Source organism: Gossypium hirsutum, chromosome D07, assembly GCF_007990345.1.
Source record: "Gossypium hirsutum isolate 1008001.06 chromosome D07, Gossypium_hirsutum_v2.1, whole genome shotgun sequence".
NCBI lineage: Eukaryota > Viridiplantae > Streptophyta > Magnoliopsida > Malvales > Malvaceae > Gossypium > Gossypium hirsutum.
Window position 1 is genome coordinate 30092397 of NC_053443.1, and position 18685 is coordinate 30111081.

General features: G+C 32.0%; 1 protein-coding gene across 1 annotated transcript; it reads left to right on the plus strand.

Annotated features, from left to right (window-relative positions):
* The first annotated feature begins 655 nt into the window (after positions 1 to 655).
* Positions 656 to 1141, plus strand: LOC107956790 (putative defensin-like protein 73). Its single transcript, XM_016892308.2, has 2 exons — positions 656 to 793; positions 887 to 1141. The coding sequence occupies exons 1-2, from the start codon at positions 715 to 717 to the stop codon at positions 1048 to 1050; spliced, it is 243 nt and encodes an 80-aa protein (XP_016747797.1). The 5' UTR covers positions 656 to 714; the 3' UTR covers positions 1051 to 1141.
* Positions 1142 to 18685: the final 17544 nt, after the last annotated feature.

Here is an 18685-nt window from a genome sequence, read left to right on the forward strand (position 1 = left end):
AAAAAATAGCAAATATGAATTTATAAATAAAATATTTGTGAAGATTTTAAAATACCTTTAACTTTGAAAAAAAATAATGTAGAAATGGAAGAAAAATTAACATTAAAAAAACAAAATTGGAAACCATTTAAAAATAAATAAATAATACAGACAGGAATTAAATAGCCCCGCTATTAAAAATTCATAAAAAATTAAGGGATTTAAAACGAAATTATCCCTTGAATTCTTCTAAATACGTTAGAACAATATTACTTGTAAAATTCATGGTAATAGATAAAAATAAATAAATAAACTTCATTTTCTCTAAGCGTTTTATCCGTTTTTATTAAATAATAATAAAATGAAAAAATGGGTGTTAAAATTTCAATTTCAATTAATTAATTAATTTAATGCACCACACATAATGAAATTTAAAACCGCTCATGAGTCAAAGATATATCAGATTTCTTACCTTGTGTGTATTATACTTTTTAATCCATCTCCCAAAACAGAAAGATATCAAAAAAAAAGAGCAGAGATTTAGAGTATTAATGTAATTATGGTAGTTTATGAGATTCAGGATTTATGCATGAATAAGAATAATGAAGAGAAATTTAACCCTAAAATAAAGTGTGTACAAATAGAATTTATTTCACCTAGCTCATCTTTTCATATATGTAGGATACGTTTCTGTGCTTCTGAACAAGTCAAAATACATAGTTGAAAGCATTAACAATGAGAAGAGGAAACGTTGCAAATCTTATTGTTCAACAAGTATTGGGAATTCTATGCTTGATTATGATATGGAATTTGGGTAAAACATTCATCTCTTTATCATCTATGCAGCTTTACTCATCATATACGACTGTTTTTATTTGTTTTGGTTGATGAAATATTGTATGATCAGTTGCAGGGCCAGTGGGTGTAGATGCTATAAATGTACCACCTTGCTTGGGACCTTGTTCAGCAATTCCCAACTGCAACCAGTCATGTATTGACAAAGGGTTCCCCAAGGGAGGTGTCTGCATTGGATTCTCCTTTGAGGATTTGGCCTGTTGCTGCACTCAGTAGAGCTCAATTCCACCCCCTTTTCTCTTTATTTTCTTCATAACTTGTTCTTGGGATTTCATCATGAAATAAAATAAACCAAATCATCATCAACTAATAAACTCATCTATATTATATTTTTATCTTTCTTCTTCTGTTTCCTTTTTTTTTTTTCAATTTTCTATTTTACAGAATAATTTCTCTAAATTCGTTTCTCCTTGCTAAATTGCTATCTTTGCATAAAACTAAAAACAACCTAACCCTCCCCCTTTTTTATTTTTTGCTTATATGTTATTCTACTCTTCAATTTTTGAAAATATTTTTATTTATTTATTTATCTGCCGAAGATGAAAAACACAATTATGAGTTTTTAAATGTATGAAAAAAGAAGAATTTCTTAGTATATTTTACAATTACAATTTAGGAAGAAGGTGTTATTAGCAAAGTTTGAACCCTTAAGGTGTTAACTACATACTCTCTTTTTAAGTTATTGACGAATTTAGACCATTTTTAAGGGAAATATTTAAACACTTTCGCATTTAGACAAAACTTCCAGAGGATTTGAATTGAACTAAAAAAAATTTAATTGAATTTGCGGTTCAACAAGTTTATATATATATTAATAAAATTTTAATAATCTATTTAATCGAACAATCAAAATTGATTAAATTTATTAAATCGATTTGATTAATTCAATTACCGATCTAACTTAAAAAATTTTACTTTTTAAGTTAACCTATTTAGTTTCAAAACATAGTCAAAAAGCAACAGCGGATTCAACTTTGAATGGGCATAGTTGAAACTCGGAGAAAGCTGACAATAAAATAGTGAGCCACTAATATGGTGGTACAAAATTCAATTGGATGTTGTTGCATGATAGCATTATTAATCCAAATTTAAACAACAAAATCCAATCTCTTTATTGAATTTCTTCCACCTTTGGTTTTTATTTATTCAAACTTGATTGTTTTTTAAAGTTTAAAGTTCCATAAAATTGACAATTTTGTCAATTAAAAACTTTCGCAAAAGCTCCAATAAAGATGTTTTTTTTTTCTTAAATAAAGTTGGCATATTAATCTTGTTTGTATAATTTACATTTCAAAATAAGAGAGAAAATCCATGATTGAAATTTTGAATATATATATGATTCCACTACAATGACCTCCCTTATTTGCAATTAAAAAATATATAATCACAAGGATACATTCTTGAGAATCTAATTTATATTGGTGCAATAGATAAAATATTTTTTTAAATAAATCCTTTTTTGTGATTTTGCTTAGAAATATTATAGAAACTATACAGTGCCAAGGATTTTGTTGCCAAGAAATAACACTTCCTATGGTTAAAATATTAAAAGAATCTGGTAAATTAATTGCTTTTGTATTTCTTTTAACCTTGTACAGTCTTTAACGTATACTCAAATACGTCTATGATCTTTAATTTTACCTAAATAAACCCTTACCTAAAATAAGGTCTTACTTAAAAATATAAACATTTATTCAAAAGAAACATAAAATGAGGAAGGTTTAACATTCTTTCATTGAAAATATACAATTATATAGAATTTGATAGCTACCAAAGGTCCAAAATGCAATGTAGTGAATTCGGCATATAATAATATTTTTCTAATTAAATAAGAACTGAGATTTATTTGAGAATTAAGAACAATTTCTTTTTTAAAATTTGAAGTAGTAGTGCAATTATATAAAGGGACATTGAGAGGTTAAATAGGCACAGCCAATTCGATATTATACTCAACAGAGAATAGGTAGGTAGCAAGGTTTTACAAGAAATTTGGCAGTGATAATAGAATGGCTTCTCTTCCACTAAACTGCTACTTTCTGGGCCTTCTATGCTTGGTCTTTTTCATCAACATAGGTAAGACCAACCTCGCCCATTCTTTCATGCTTCAAATAAATGGATATATATATATGCATATAATCTTAATTCTATTTTGGGGTTGGTTTTTATTATTATTTGGTGGGTTTCAGAGAAAGGTAGTGCAGGAGGAAAGGTATGGGAAGCAGTGATGGGGACATGTTCACAGTTCAAAGATTGCAATAAGTACTGCATCACCAATGGCTTCCCTTTGGGCGGTTTTTGTAAAACCTTGAATCCAACTGCTCCATCTTTCTGCTTATGCAAATACACATAGCCCTGCCCTTTTCTTTTTGTTTCAACTCACAATATTAATAAAAATGTTAACACTATGAATTGTTTTTCCTTTAGAATTTGAATTCCTTGAAGCAATGCTTATATAATCTTATGTTATTTTCAAGTAAAGTTTTTTAGTAGCATTTGGCATAATGACTTATTTCACCCTTCAACTTTATAAAAAGAATATTCATTTTATTCTTTTATTTAATTTTTCATTTCTTTGAGCCATTGAATTTACATTATTTGTCAAATCACCTCAAAATAGATGAAAAAGTTAACATATGTTAATTTTGCTCACATGGCATCCATGTGGCAATCTACTTGTGTGCCACGTTAGCAGTTAATTAATTTTTTAAACTTAAATATATATATTTAATTTTTTTATATATATTTATTAATTTTAAATTTTTAACTAAGTTTTATATTTTTTTTTAATTTGCTAAGTTTTAAAAAATTAATTAATTATTGATGTGATATTTATATGGTAATCCATGTGCATACCACGTTAATAAAGTTAATATACATTAATTTTTTCATCTATTTTAAGATGATATGATAAATAATACAAATTTAAAGGTTAAAAGAGAAAAAAAATATAAATACCTAAAATAATTTTCTTATAAATTTGAAGAGTGAAATACATCATTAAATCTTAGCATTTTGATGAAATATTTTTTTCCAAGCGGAATCAATGTTGATATCCATCAAATTAAGCCTTCGGCTACATCCATATCCATGTAGGCCCAAAAGAACTTCACTAATAGATCCTTTGAATTTTTGTTGGGCAAAATATAATAAAAAACAACGTATATTTATTGGTACTCAGTTTAGGAAAAATTTATGTGTTAGGAAAATTATTTAATAATTAGATTTAGATGTAATTGATTCTAATTATATAAAGACCATATGTTTGAATATGGTGGATCCCAACGAATTGGGTATCATTGAAACATTCTAATAACACTTATCAATTCTTAATGGTGAGAATTAGAGCAATTATAGAGGTAATTACACTCAAATCTAATTTTAAAAAATTATTTTTATACAAATTATAAAAATTATATCATAAGCATGAAAATTTTTGAGTGTTTGGGATGGTTATGGAAAAAATATTATAAATCCTAAAAATTTATATTATAAATTTAATTTGTATACTTGATAAAATAATAACAAAAAATATATATTATTTAAATCTTAAAATTTTTCTAAAGTTATGATAAAAAAATTTATTATAAAAAGTAATTTTCCTATTATAAAAGTGTTATAATATATTTATTTATAAAAAGTTATGGTCTAGTATGAACATAATTTATTTATGTGTTCATGCTATATACCATAAAAATAATAATTATTCATAAATAAATGTTATAGTTTTTTATCATAACTTAATTATAAAAAAATAACTTTCTAAAATTATGACAAAAAGTTATATTATTTATAAGAAGTGTTGCGAAAATTTTAGACAATTTATATATTATAAATTTTAGGGTTAATGTAATGGACGACTCTTGTACTTTGGGGCTTGTTCTAATGTGATCCTTATACTTTCAAAATGTTGGCTCCTAACCCAAACAATGTTACTTTTTTTATGACGTAGCGCTTGTGACCAATGAGGTACTAACACGTGTAAAGTTATTAACTTGAAGGTTAATTGCCAGAGGCCCTTATGAGTAATTAAACCAATTTTTTCATTTGGAAAATTTCTTCTTTCTTCAAGAAAGAATCCAAAAATTTTCTTTTGTTCAAAGTAACCCTTTGCTTAAAAGAGTAACCCAGATTTGCTAGCAAAGAAAGAACCTAAAACTAGAGTTACCAACAAACAAATCTAGTAAAGAGAATAAATTACCTAAAATCATAAAAAAATCTAGGTATTGTAAAATCTTTAGATTTTTAAGATTATGCAAATCAAAACCTTAATATTGCAAATAAAAAAATTTTAAGATCTTTAGAATAATATGATTTTCTTTATAAGTTTATGACATACATGATGTGGAATTGGCGTTGGCCATTAGAATTAACGAAGAACACGAAAAAGAACACTCGACATATTGATTTCTCCCTAATTAGACAAGGTCCGGAGTAAGTGTCGCGACGGGTTTGCCATCGGCTCTAACCCAACAAGGGGCACCGATTTCTGTACCATATCCTAGTTAGTACCCTTCAGATATTCCTGTTCCTTTCGCTAACCCCATGTATTTTACACAAGCACCAGATTATGCACCACCACAGCATCCTGCATCTACACCTCCTGCAGTTGTGTATTTCGCGGCACCACCGTCCCTAGCATATTACGCCCCAATGCTAACACAAATGTCGACACAAATACCGATACCAATACTGACACCCAAGCCATCACCAATGTGAACACAAATGTCGACATCAATGCTGACGTATTCGCCAGCAATAATGATTCTCGGATATTATGTGCAACCGGGTTATACAACATCGTACGATTATTCGTCAATAGTGCCACAAACACCCACCACATCATTGTTTTATCAAGGTGATTCATCCTTGCAACCACCTTCTCGTAGAATGGAGGGACACGATGGGAGGCTAGCAGGGGCAGAGTTAAGGGGGGCTGGCAGGGGCCCCAACCTCTCTTAAAATGAAAAAATTGATTTAATGCATTAAAAATATAAATATATATGCTATTAAAATGGTGAAATTTAACTTTTGCTATCATAAAAATATACAAATTTATTCCGGGAACCTCTCAAAAAAGTTTTTAGCTCCGCCCCTAGAGGCTAGGATGGCACTACACTCAACTATGGAAGAAGGAGATGAAGACGAAGACGGGGGTAGAGAAGAAGTTAAAGATGAGGGTTGAGATGAAGATCAATATGTGAGTCGAGGTGAAGATGAAGAAGATGAAGACAATGAAGACGACAAAGAGGAGGAGCCAACACCCCAAATTGTACATAAAAATCCTACCCGCAACTATCAGCCACCGTCTTGTGGCTCACATTCGATCCGACGACGCCGATAATATTTTTTCCTTTACTTTTTGTGATGTAAATATAATTGATATAAATAAAATATGATCTTTTTTTATATTTGTGTTGCAACTCATAATTCACTTTGTTAAATTCTAATCTATATCTGCAATATTTGATATCAAACATTTAATGATAATTTTATAAATATTTAGAGGTAAATTATTACACCTAGTTTAGCCTTATTAGCTATTTCACCATGGCAAACAAAATAGTGAATGGGGTAATTTTATTATCTATTACTATATTTCTATGAAAAGTTGAAAGTAAAAAGTGTAATGTGACTAAACAATCTGTTAGGTATAGAAAAGAATGAACATATTTTGTACAAAAAAAAGCATTGTAATAAATTTGTGTACAATAAAAATGAATAAAAATGTTTTAAAAATGAATAAAATTTATTAGCAAGGTGTTGTCCTCAATCCATCCGTCAAATGATAACATGTTGCCTTCATATGCCCTAGGTTCCTACAATAGTCGCATAACCTCTATTGATTGGCCCTCTGTCGAACATCCATATTGTTGCGTATACGAGTAGAATTCGACCATCCTTTTGGGACGCAACAAAATTGAATATTCGGTGCCAACTCAAACAGGGTGCTAGACACTAACGGCCCACACACTCTCATCTAGGACCAGTGGGAATTTAGATCTCCATACATTGTGCATGCGTTCCAATATGTACACATTGTTAATATAAGGTGAGTATTGTATTCGTGCATTCACACATGCAACAATTACATGTGTGCATGGGAATCGAAGTGCCTGTAATCTTCTACAATCCCAAGTCCCTTATCTTAGAGAAACATGGTATACTGCCCTTGACATGTCTTGGTCGGTCTAGCAAACACTATGTATGCCTTTGACATGAGTGACACACTACATACATAGTGTTTGCTCTTTCTTCATTTCCTTTAATTTCTTTCATGACATTCTTGCACCAAACGTGATCATCCACTATTTGTCTAGCATATGCCTTAACCCAGAAGCTTTTAGTGGTGCAATGTTCTTTACTGTTGTCATAACATCTTCAATTATGAAATCTTCTAATAAAGCCCTGTTCATGTTGTCATGAATGCACTCGTTAATACCCAACAACACCCTATCATCGTTCGATGTATTTGAAGCCCTAAAAAGTTCTTTAAAGTATTTTGTTGCAATCTTTACTTTCTCTACCTCATCAGTAATCCATCCCCCATTTGGTCCTCTTAGCTTTTTCAACCTATTCCTTTTTTTGTCGTTGATTTGCAAAGTTATAAAAAAAATGATGTATTTTTATCTCCAAATTTGATCCAATTCACTCTTGCTCGTTGCTCTCAGAATATTTCTTCTTTATCGGCTTCCAGATTTAATGCTAATTTGATTTCTTCTAACTCTATAAGTGTTCCATCATTCGGGTCCAAAGTATTCAATTCATCGAGTCTTTTATTCAATGAATGAGATTCCTTTCTTTTGTTAGCCATAAGTCGTCCCATCTTGTCATCCAGAATCTCCCCAAGTTTTTAGAGTTTTGTAGGCACATCTTTCGAATTTGCTTCCCAAATTTTTTTATTTGGTGTCCACATTCATCTTCTAATATCCAATTTGCGTTGAACCGAAAGTTTCGTTCCTTGCAAATCGTACTATTTTCAATCCTTAGATCAACTAATAATGGGTAATGATTAGATATAAAGTATGTTAAATGCTTAACAAAATATCCTGAAAAAAACTCCCACCACGTCTGATTTGCAACTCCTCTGTCGAGTCTCTTGTGAACATTATTTTTTGATAATTTATCTCTTTCCCATGTAAACCATCTATCAAAAAAGCCAAGGTCACACTCTTCTAACGTCTTTTGAAAACGGGTTATGTTTCCATTCCTTCTTAGTCTGCCACCCCTCTTTTTAAAAGAGAACATGATTTCATTAAATTCTCCTATCACCATCCATGGAAAACCTTGAAAATTCCCTAAACTCCTTAATAGATTCCAAGTTTCCCTTCTGTTATGTTTCTCTGGAACACTATAAAATCTTGTGATTTTTCATGATGGCATTCCTTCTTTTTCTAAAATTACTGTGTCGATATGATTGATTGAAAAACTTCTCAATTGCACCTTATACTCCCATTTCCATCCAATTGATAATCCGTCTTTGGATCCTCGCGCGCTAACGTCAATACCATTAGAAAATCCACATCTTGCTCGAACTTTTTCCATTCTTTTATCACTTAATTTTGTTTCAATTAGAAAAAAATTTTTGGTTGAAAACGTCTCACCTTATTTCAAAGGCAATTAATCACTCGTGGATGCCTCAACCCACGGACATTCCAACTTAAGATTTTCATTGTGTCTGGTCGACTTGCTTACTAGCAGCTGCAGATTTATCAAAAAATTGAATCAGTGCTCCCGAATCCCTTTCTCCTTTATCATTTTTATTCTTTAGTATGTCTTTCCATCACAAGATTCAATTGGTGTATTCTCTTGTATGATTTCCTTTTGATCAACAACTTGGTCTCTGTAATAGCTTTATTTTAGCTAAATCAGAATAGTGGTTTCGGGACCACAAATCTAAAGTCAAAATATTTATTTTATTATGATTTACAGCATGATAGAATTATTTTTTGAAATTTTCGTAAAGAAATTTTACCATTTAAAGGCTTAATTCGGTAAAAAGGACTAAATCGCGTAAAGTGCAAAAGTTGTGTTCTATAAGCTAAAGGTATTAAATAGCTATAGAACTTTAAAATGGAGGTATCTATATGGTAATTAGACCATTAGTGTGTTAGTGGATGATAGTGGTTTGGCAATGTTGTAATTTTTAAATATTATAAAGGTTAATATAGTAAATTAGGTATTAAATGAATAAATAAAGAATACATAAAGATTTCACCTTTATTTTTCTTCCTAAACCAAAATTTCAAGCAAAAAAGAATCCATGGATACTGGAAAATTTAGCAAGTCAAATTCCTTGCATTTAAGCCCTTAAACTATTAGTTTCTTATAATTTTTACATTTTGGAGATCGTTGCTTTGCAATCTAGCTAGCCCATGCATCTAAATTTGAAACTGTTAAAGATTTAACAAGTTGAAATTTTTGAATGCTTGAGTAAATTGATGATTTATGATAGATTATGAATATTTGATGTTAGATTTTCATCTTTTATAAAGTGATTTTTGAGAAAAATGTCAATTTTGGACTAAATTGTGAAATGTGGAAATTTAGTCGTTAAAATATGAAATAAATTGAAAATATGGGCTGATAGTAATATATGGAAAATTTGGCTAGCTTGGGTTTGTGTTTAATTTTATGCAATTGTGATTTTATGTGATAAGGACTAAATTACAAAAATGTGAAATAATAGGGGCAAAAATGTAATTTTGCCAAAATGTGTAAATTGTGATAAATTGAATGAAATGATGATTAAATAAGTAAATTTTGATATTACCTAGAATGAGAAAAGTGGAATTGGGATCTAGATTAAGGAAAAATCAAAGTATCGAATTAGTCGACCTAAATTCATCGTTTTAGTGAATAAGGTATGTAACAGCCCGATTGTTGACCCTAATCGGAACAGTGGTTTCGGGACCACACATCCGAGTCTGAAAAATATTTAAATATTTTATTTTGTGTTTATTATGTGTGAATTTACATGTGTAAAAGTTTCGTGAATTAATTTTATTGTTTGAGTGTTTAATTTGAGAAAAGGGTTTAATCGCGTAAAATAAAAATTTAGTGGTTAAATATGAAAGTGCCTAATTGTTGTTGTCTTTATAAGTTGGAGGTCTTATATTGTAATTTAGCCAATAGTAATAGGTAGTGGATGGCATCATGATAATATGTGATATATATATTTATAGTAAAAGTTAAAATAATAATATAATAATATATGTTATAATAAAACAAAACATTTAAAACCCACCATTTTATATTCATCTTTTTCACCGAAAGTAGAAAAGAAAAGAAAAAGTTTGAAAGCTTCAAATATTCGGCCATTTTGAAGCTTAATTCAAGGTTAGTTTTTGTTCAGTTTTTGATAATTTTTACGTTTTTGAGATCGTTGCTTTGAATACTTCAAAACCCATGTCTTAATTTTGTAAATTGTTGATGATTTTGAGAAATGTCATTGATGAATTCTTAAGCTTTGTGATAGTTGGTGATGAAATATGAAAGATATGTGAAAGATTAACATGTTTTGTCTTTGAATTTTAGATGAATTTGAGTAATTAGGTTAAATTGTAAAAAATAAAATTTTGAAGGATTAAAATGTGAAATAAATGAAATTTGTGGGCTTGTATGGACACTAGGAATATTAGGTCCTTAAGGAGTGTAGTCAAATTTTGTGTATTTTGTGTTTTGAGCAAAAAGGCTAAATTGTGAAAATGTGAAATATTAGGGGTAAAAATGTAATTTTCCTATTTATGTGTTCTTAGACTAAATTGAATGAAAATATGTTTAAATGAGATTTATTTGAATATGTTTAGATCAAGAAACCAAGAAATCAGATTTAGATCGGGGGAAATCGAAAGTAGTTGAGTAGCCGATCTATTAGTCGACGACGTCCGAGGTAAGTTATTAAGCATATATATATTCGTATCATTTTAAATCAGCTTGGTATTTATGTAATTACGCTGAATTAAATGATATATATATACATGTAGTGATAAAATTATTGAAATAAGATGTACTGAGTTGTTGCTTTCGACACTAAGTGTGCGAGTTTAATTGTAAAGCACTAAGTGTGCGAGTTTAATGGAAAAGCACTAAGTGTGCGAGTTTGATTATTTAGCACTAAGTGTGCGAACTTATTAAATATTTTCGAATAACTATTAGCATTGAGTATTTTGTCTTATTGAGAAATCATGATTAGAAAATGAGTAAATACTTGGAATTCTTGAGTAATAGCCATTATGGTTGTATATAAAGTTAAGCTTGGTAGGTATTAAACCCATTTGGTGATTTTATTTGGAATCATATATATATATATAAGATAATTCTTTATATTACATGATGAGGAAATGCATAATGTATTTGGCCTTGTGTTTAAATTTGAAGAAATGTTTATGGTTGTGTAATTATATTGATTTTAGTTAAATCATAGTAAAAAGTGAATAATTATCTTATGATATGGTAAACTAAAGGTAAGATGATTTAGTAGTATGAATTTGTTGAATATTATTTGAGATATCAGGTTAAATAGTAGTGTTTATTTGCTTATAACTTACTAAGCTAAATTAGCTTACAATGTGTTGGATAATTTTTTTGACGTATAGATTTTGGTGAACGCTACGTGTTCGGGGATCGTCAGCTAAGTTCATAACACTATCGATATTTTCTTTTGGTACTTCGCTAAATCGTTTTCAAATATATGGCATGTATAACATAGTTAAAATATTGATTTTGGAACCAATGTGTATATGTATTGAAAAGTCATGCAAAAAAAAATGGCTTGTCTCTTTTGGTTTGAATTCGGTATTAATGCATATGCTTTAATGGTCTAAAATGTGGTATATGTTCATGTTATTTTTATGCTTAAATGCTGCACAATTTCTTGTATATATATGCTGCTCAATTTGTTGTATATTTGCCGCCAATTTGTTGTATATAAGCTGTCCAATTTTTTGTGTAAAAATGCTGCTCAATTTGTTGTATATTTGCTGCCAATTTGTTTTATATAAGCTGTCCAATTTTTGGTGTAAAAATGCTGCTCAATTTGTTGTGTAATTGCTGTCCAATTTGTTGTGTATAAGCTGTCCAATTTTGGTGCAAAAATGCTGCTCAATATGTTGTATATATGCTGCCTAAATTGTTGTATATATGCTGTCCAAATTTTGGTGTGAAATTGCTGTTTAGTTTGGTATAAAAATGCTGTCCATATTGACATATAAGGGCTGTCCAAGATAGGGTAGATTACCTATGTTGTAATATGTAGTATAGTTAGTAAACTGAAATGAAATATGTGTACAAATAAATGTTTGGATATATGCTTGATTTATGATATATAATCATATATGTTTGGAAATGTTTTAAGAATTTGAATGATATTAAATTTTGATTAGGTAAATGATAATTATATGGTTAGTATATAAAATTTGATTAATGATGCAAGTTGATTTTAATTGGTTATGTGATTAAATATATATATATGGAATGAGATTTTCGTGGTTGAGTTGGTATAATTTATAAAAAAATTTTGAGTTGGATTTTTGATCGGTAATGCCTCGTAACTCAAATCTGGCGACGGACACGAGTTGGGGTGTTACATTTGATTTGGTATCAGAGCTACGGTTTAGTCGATTCTAGGACTAACGTAGCACGTATGAGTCTAGCTATACATGCCATATTTTATATATTGAGATAGTGTGATGACTTCTGACATCTACAAATGTGTTTTTGTATAGTAATGGATCCCGATCGAACTGTAGCGGATGATGTCGAGAGTGTAGCGCCTGCTCCCGTGCAAGGGACAAAGCCGGTTGATTCTCGACCGAATACGAGTAACCATGGTGATGAGACTAAACAAGCCTTCTATTCTATGATGAATGAATGGTTTACTCAATATATCCGGACAAATCTGGCTGTTCAACAACCTCCGACCCCGATTAACCCACTTCCGATGCCTGTGGTACCTCCAACTATTGATCCTATGAGATTGAATAAACCTCCTGTTGATAAGATAAGAAAATACGGAGCTGAAGAATTTAGGGCCACAGCTAGTGATGATGCAGAACGGGCTGAGTTTTGGCTCGATAATACCATTTGTGTCTTCGATGAATTATCCTGTACACCTGATGAGTGCCTGAAATGTGCGATATCTTTGTTACAGGATTCAGCTTACTATTGGTGGAACACTCTAGTTTCGATTGTTCCGAAAGAGCGTGTCACTTGGGATTTCTTTCAGACAGAATTTCGTAAAAAGTATATCAGTCAGCGATTCATTGATCAGAAACACAAAGAATTTCTCGAGCTAAAGTAGGGTCGTATGACCGTATCTGATTATGAGCGCGAGTTTGTGAGACTCAGCCGATATGCCCGAGAGTGTGTTGCGACCGAGATTACTATGTGTAAAAGATTAAAGGAGGGGCTGAATGAAGACATAAAATTACTTGTCGGTATACTCGAAATAAAAGAGTTCGTAGTACTCGTCGAGCGAGCTTGCAAGGCTGAAGAACTCAGCAAGAGAAAAGAAAAGCTGAGTTTGAAGCTAGTGATTTTCGAAAGAGATCAGCGAGTAAAACTTTTCATACGGCAACAAAGAAGTTCAGAGATGTTAGTAGCCGATCTAAGGCTACTGCGGGCTTTCTATACAAGAATGACCACCAATGAGTTCAAGAGCCACCTCAGTTGCTAGTGTTGGTAATACCCGACTGAATAAACCTGAGTGTCAGCAGTGTGGTAGGAGACATGTTGGTGAGTGTTGGGGCAAGTACAACAATCGAGTTTGCTATAAATGTGGATCGAAATATCATTTTATTCAAGACTGCCCAGAGTTTGTGGATCGAAATTCGACTCAGAATACGAGATCGGGCAACACAGCAGCTCGGGGTAGACCACCTAGGAACACGGGTAATGTGAGTGCCAATCAAAGAGGTACTAAAGATACAGCTGTTAGATCCGAGGCTCGCGCACCTGCCAGAGCCTATGCCATTCGCACATGTGAGGAGGCTTCATCCCCAGATGTTATTACTGATACTTTCACTCTTTATGATACTAATGTTATTGCACTGATTGATCCTGGTTCGACTCATTCATATGTGTGTGAAACTTTAGTATTCAGTAAGACTTTGCATGTTGAGTCTACTGAATTTGTGATTAGAGTATTAAACCCCCTGGGCCGGTGTGTGTTGGTTGACAAAGTGTGTAAGAATTGTCCGTTGATGATTCAAAATTTGTGTTTTACGGCTGATTTGATGTTGTTGCCATTTGACGAGTTCGATATAATTTTGGGTATGGACTGGTTGACTTTACACGATGCTATGGTTAACTGTAAAAGGAAGACTATTGATTTAAGATGCCTGAATGACGAGATTATTCGGATTGAATCTAATGATCTGAATGGTTTATCGGCAGTGATATCCTCTATGTTGGCTCAGAAGTATGTGAGAAAAGGTTGTGAAGCTTATCTTGCATATGTTATTGATAGTAAAGTGATAGAAAAGAAGATTGAATCAGTACCTGTTGTATGTGAGTATCCAGATGTGTTCCCTGAAGAATTACCGGGTTTGCCACCTATTCGAGAAGTTGAGTTTGGGATTGAATTAGTGCCGGGGACAACTCCGATTTCGATAGCTCCATACAGGATGGCACCTACAGAATTAAAAGAGTTGAAAGCGCAGCTACAAGAGTTGACAGATAGAGGTTTCGCACGACCGAGTTTTTCTCCTTGGGGGGCACCAGTTCTATTTGTGAGAAAGAAAGACGGAACGATGAGAATGTACATTGACTATCGGTAGCTCAATAAGGTAACTATAAAGAATAAGTATTCGTTACCACGGATTGATGATTTGTTCGATCAGTTGAAAGGGGCTACTGTGTTCTCGAAGATAGATTTGAGATCAGGCTACTATCAGTTGTGAGTTAAAGACTCTGATGTGCCAAAGACTGCCTTCCGAACGAGGTACGGACATTATGAGTTTCTTGTTATGCCTTTTGGACTTACTAATGCACCTGCTGTTTTCATGGATTTGATGAATCGGATCTTTAGACAGTATCTAGATTAGTTTGTAGTAGTATTCATAGATGATATTCTGATCTACTCCCGTGATGAGGCAGAGCATGTCGAACATTTGAGACTTGTGTTACAGACTTTACGAGATAAACAGTTGTATGCAAAATTCAGTAAATGTGAGTTTTGGTTGCGTGAAGTCAGTTTCTTGGGCCATGTTATATCGGCATCAGGTATAAGGGTTGATTCGAGCAAGATTTTGGCTATACTTAATTGGAAACCTCCGAGAAATGTTTCAGAAGTTCGAAGTTTTCTGTGACTTGTCGGTTATTATAGATGGTTCGTAAAAGGATTCTCTATGATTGCGACCCCGATGACAAAGCTACTACAGAAAGACATTAAGTTTGAGTGGTCAGAAAAGTGCCAGAAAAGTTTCGATCAGTTGAAAGCTCTTTTGACCGAAGCTCCAATATTAGTTCAGCCAGAATCGGGTAAAGAGTTTGTTATCTATAGTGATGCATCTTTAAATGCTTTGGGCTGTGTTTTGATGCAGGAAGGTAAAGTTGTAGCCTATGCCTTGAGACAGTTAAAGCCGCACGAAAAGAACTATCTGACACACGATTTGGAATTGGCCGCTATTGTATTTGCGTTGAAAATATGGCGTCACTATCTGTTTGGTGAAAAATGTCATGTTTATTCCGATCACAAAAGCCTGAAGTACTTGATGACTCTGAAATATCTGAATTTGAGACAGCGTCGATGGTTAGAATTGCTAAAAGATTACGAGCTTGTGATTGACTATCATCCGGGAAAGGCTAATGTTGTTGCTGATGCTCTAAGTCGAAAATCACTGTTTACTTTGAGTGCAATGAATGCACATATGACTATATCTGATGATGGTGAGATAGTAGCTGAATTGAAAGCAAAACCGTTACTTGTTCAACAGATTTGTGAAGCTCAGAAAGCTGATGATGATTTAATTGTAAAACGAGCTCAGTGTGACTTAAATTTTGATTCAGAGTTTCTAGTTGATGCTGAGGATTATTTGAGATTCAGAAACTGATTATGTGTTCCGAGAAATTCAAAGTTAATTCAGGTAATTTTGAATGAAGCTCATAATAGTCGATTTTCTGTTCATCCGGGTAGTACGAAAATGTATAACGATCTGAAACAGCACTATTGGTGGCATGGTATGAAACGAGACATTTCTGACTTTGTTTCGAAATGTTTAATTTGTCAGCAAGTTAAAGCCGAGCATCAGGTACCATCTGGGTTGCTTCAGCCGATCATGATACCTGAATGGAAATGGGATCGAGTCACGATGGATTTTGTATCCGGTTTACCGTTGACACCGAGCAAGAAAGATGCAATCTGGGTTATTGTTGATAGGTTGACAAAATTGACACACTTTATTTCGATTCGCACAGATTTTTCGCTCGACAAACTTGTAGAATTGTATGTTTCACAAATTGTGAGGTTGCATGGTGTACCTATTTCTATTGTTTCCGACAGAGACCCGAGATTCACATCGCGGTTTTGGAAGAAATTACAAGATGCTTTAGGTACGAAACTACATTTTAGCATAGCTTTCCATCCTCAAACAGATGGTCAATCTGAGCGAATCATTCAGATACTTGAGGATATGTTGAGATGTTGCATTCTTGAGTTTGAAGGTACGTGGAACGATACTTACCTTTGATTGAATTTGCTTATAATAATAGCTTTCAATCTAGTATCAAAATGGCACCTTACAAGGCTTTGTATGGTCGTAAATGTCATACACCATTGTATTGGACTGAGCTCAGTGAAAATAAGATACACGGGGTCGATTTGATTAAAGAGACTGAACAGAAAGTGAAAGTGATTCGGGATAGTCTGAAATCAGCATCAGATCGTCAGAAATCTTATGCGGACTTGAAAAGAAAGGATATAGAATTTCAAATTGGGGACAAAGTGTTTTTGAAAGTCTCACCGTGGAAGAAAATACTCAGATTTGGTCGCAAAGGCAAATTAAGTCCGAGATTCATTGGACTGTATGAGATTTTAGAGCGTATCGGGCCGGTTGCGTATAAATTGTTGTTGCCATCTGAGTTAGAAAGGATTCACAATGTATTTCATGTTTCGATGCTTCGTAGATACAAATCTGATCCTTCGCATGTGATTAGTCCGACGGAGATTGAAATTAACTCTAATATGTCATATGAAGAAGAACCGATTAGTATTCTGGCTCGTGAGATCAAAGAATTACGAAATAAGAAAATTCCATTAGTCAAAGTACTGTGGCATAAACACGGAGTTGAAGAAGCAACTTGGGAGTCAGAAGATACAATGAAAGAGCGTTATCCAAACTTATTCAGCGGTAAGATTTTCGGGGACGAAAATCCCTAAAGGGGGGAGAGTTGTAACAGCCCGATTGTTGACCCTAATCGGAACAGTGGTTTCGGGACCACACATCCGAGTCTGAAAAATATTTAAATATTTTATTCTGTGTTTAGTATGTGTGAATTTACATGTGTAAAAGTTTCGTGAATTAATTTTATTGTTTGAATGTTTAATTTGAGAAAAGGGTTTAATCGCGTAAAATGAAAATTTAGTGGTTAAATATGAAAGTGCCTAATTGTTGTTGTCTTTATAAGTTGGAGGCCTTATGTTGTAATTTATCCAATAGTAATAGGTAGTGGATGGCATCATGATAATATGTGATATATATATTTACAATAAAAGTTAAAATAATAAAATAATAATAATATATGTTATAATAAAACAAAACATTTAAAACCCACCATTTTATGTTCATCTTTTTCACCGAAAGTAGAAAAGAAAAGAAAAAGTTTGAAAGCTTCAAATATTCGGCCATTTTGAAGCTTAATTCAAGGTTAGTTTTTGTTCGGTTTTTGATAATTTTTACATTTTTTAGATCGTTGCTTTGAATACTTCAAAACCCATGTCTTAATTTTGTGAATTGTTGATGACTTTGAGAAATGCCATTGATGAATTCTTAAGCTTTGTGATAGTTGATGATGAAATATGAAAGATATGTGAAAGATTAACATGTTTTGTCTTTGAATTTTTGATGAATTTGAGTAATTAGGTTAAATTGTAAAAAATAAAATTTTGAAGGATTAAAATGTGAAATAAATGAAATTTGTGGGCTTGTATGGACACTAGGAATATTAGGTCCTTAAGGAGTGTAGTCAAATTTTGTGTATTTTGTGTCTTGAGCAAAATGGCTAAATTGTGAAAATATGAAATATTAGGGGTAAAAATGTAATTTTCCCATTTATGTGTTCTTAGACTAAATTGAATGAAAATATGTTTAAATGAGATTTATTTGAATATATTTAGATCAAGAAACCAAGAAATCAGATTTAGATCGGGGGAAATCGAAAGTAGTTGAGTAGCCGATCTATTAATCGACGACATCAGAGGTAAGTTATTAAGCATATATATATTCGTATCATTTTAAATCAACTTTGTATTTATGTAATTGCGTTGAATTAAATGATATATATATACATGTAGTGATAAAATTATTGAAATAAGATGTACTGAGTTGTTGACTTTCGACACTAAGTGTGCGAGTTTAATTGTAAAGCACTAAGTGTGCGAGTTTGATTATTGAGCACTAAGTGTGTGAACTTATTAAATATTTTCGAATAACTATTAGCATTGAGTATTTTGTCTTATTGAGAAATCATGATTAGAAAATGAGTAAATACTTGGAATTCTTGAGTAATAACCATTATGGTTGTATATAAGGTTAAGCTTGGTAGGTATTAAACCTATGTGGTGATTTTATTTGGAATCATATATATATAAGATGATTCTTTATATTACATGATGAGGAAATGCATAATGTATTTG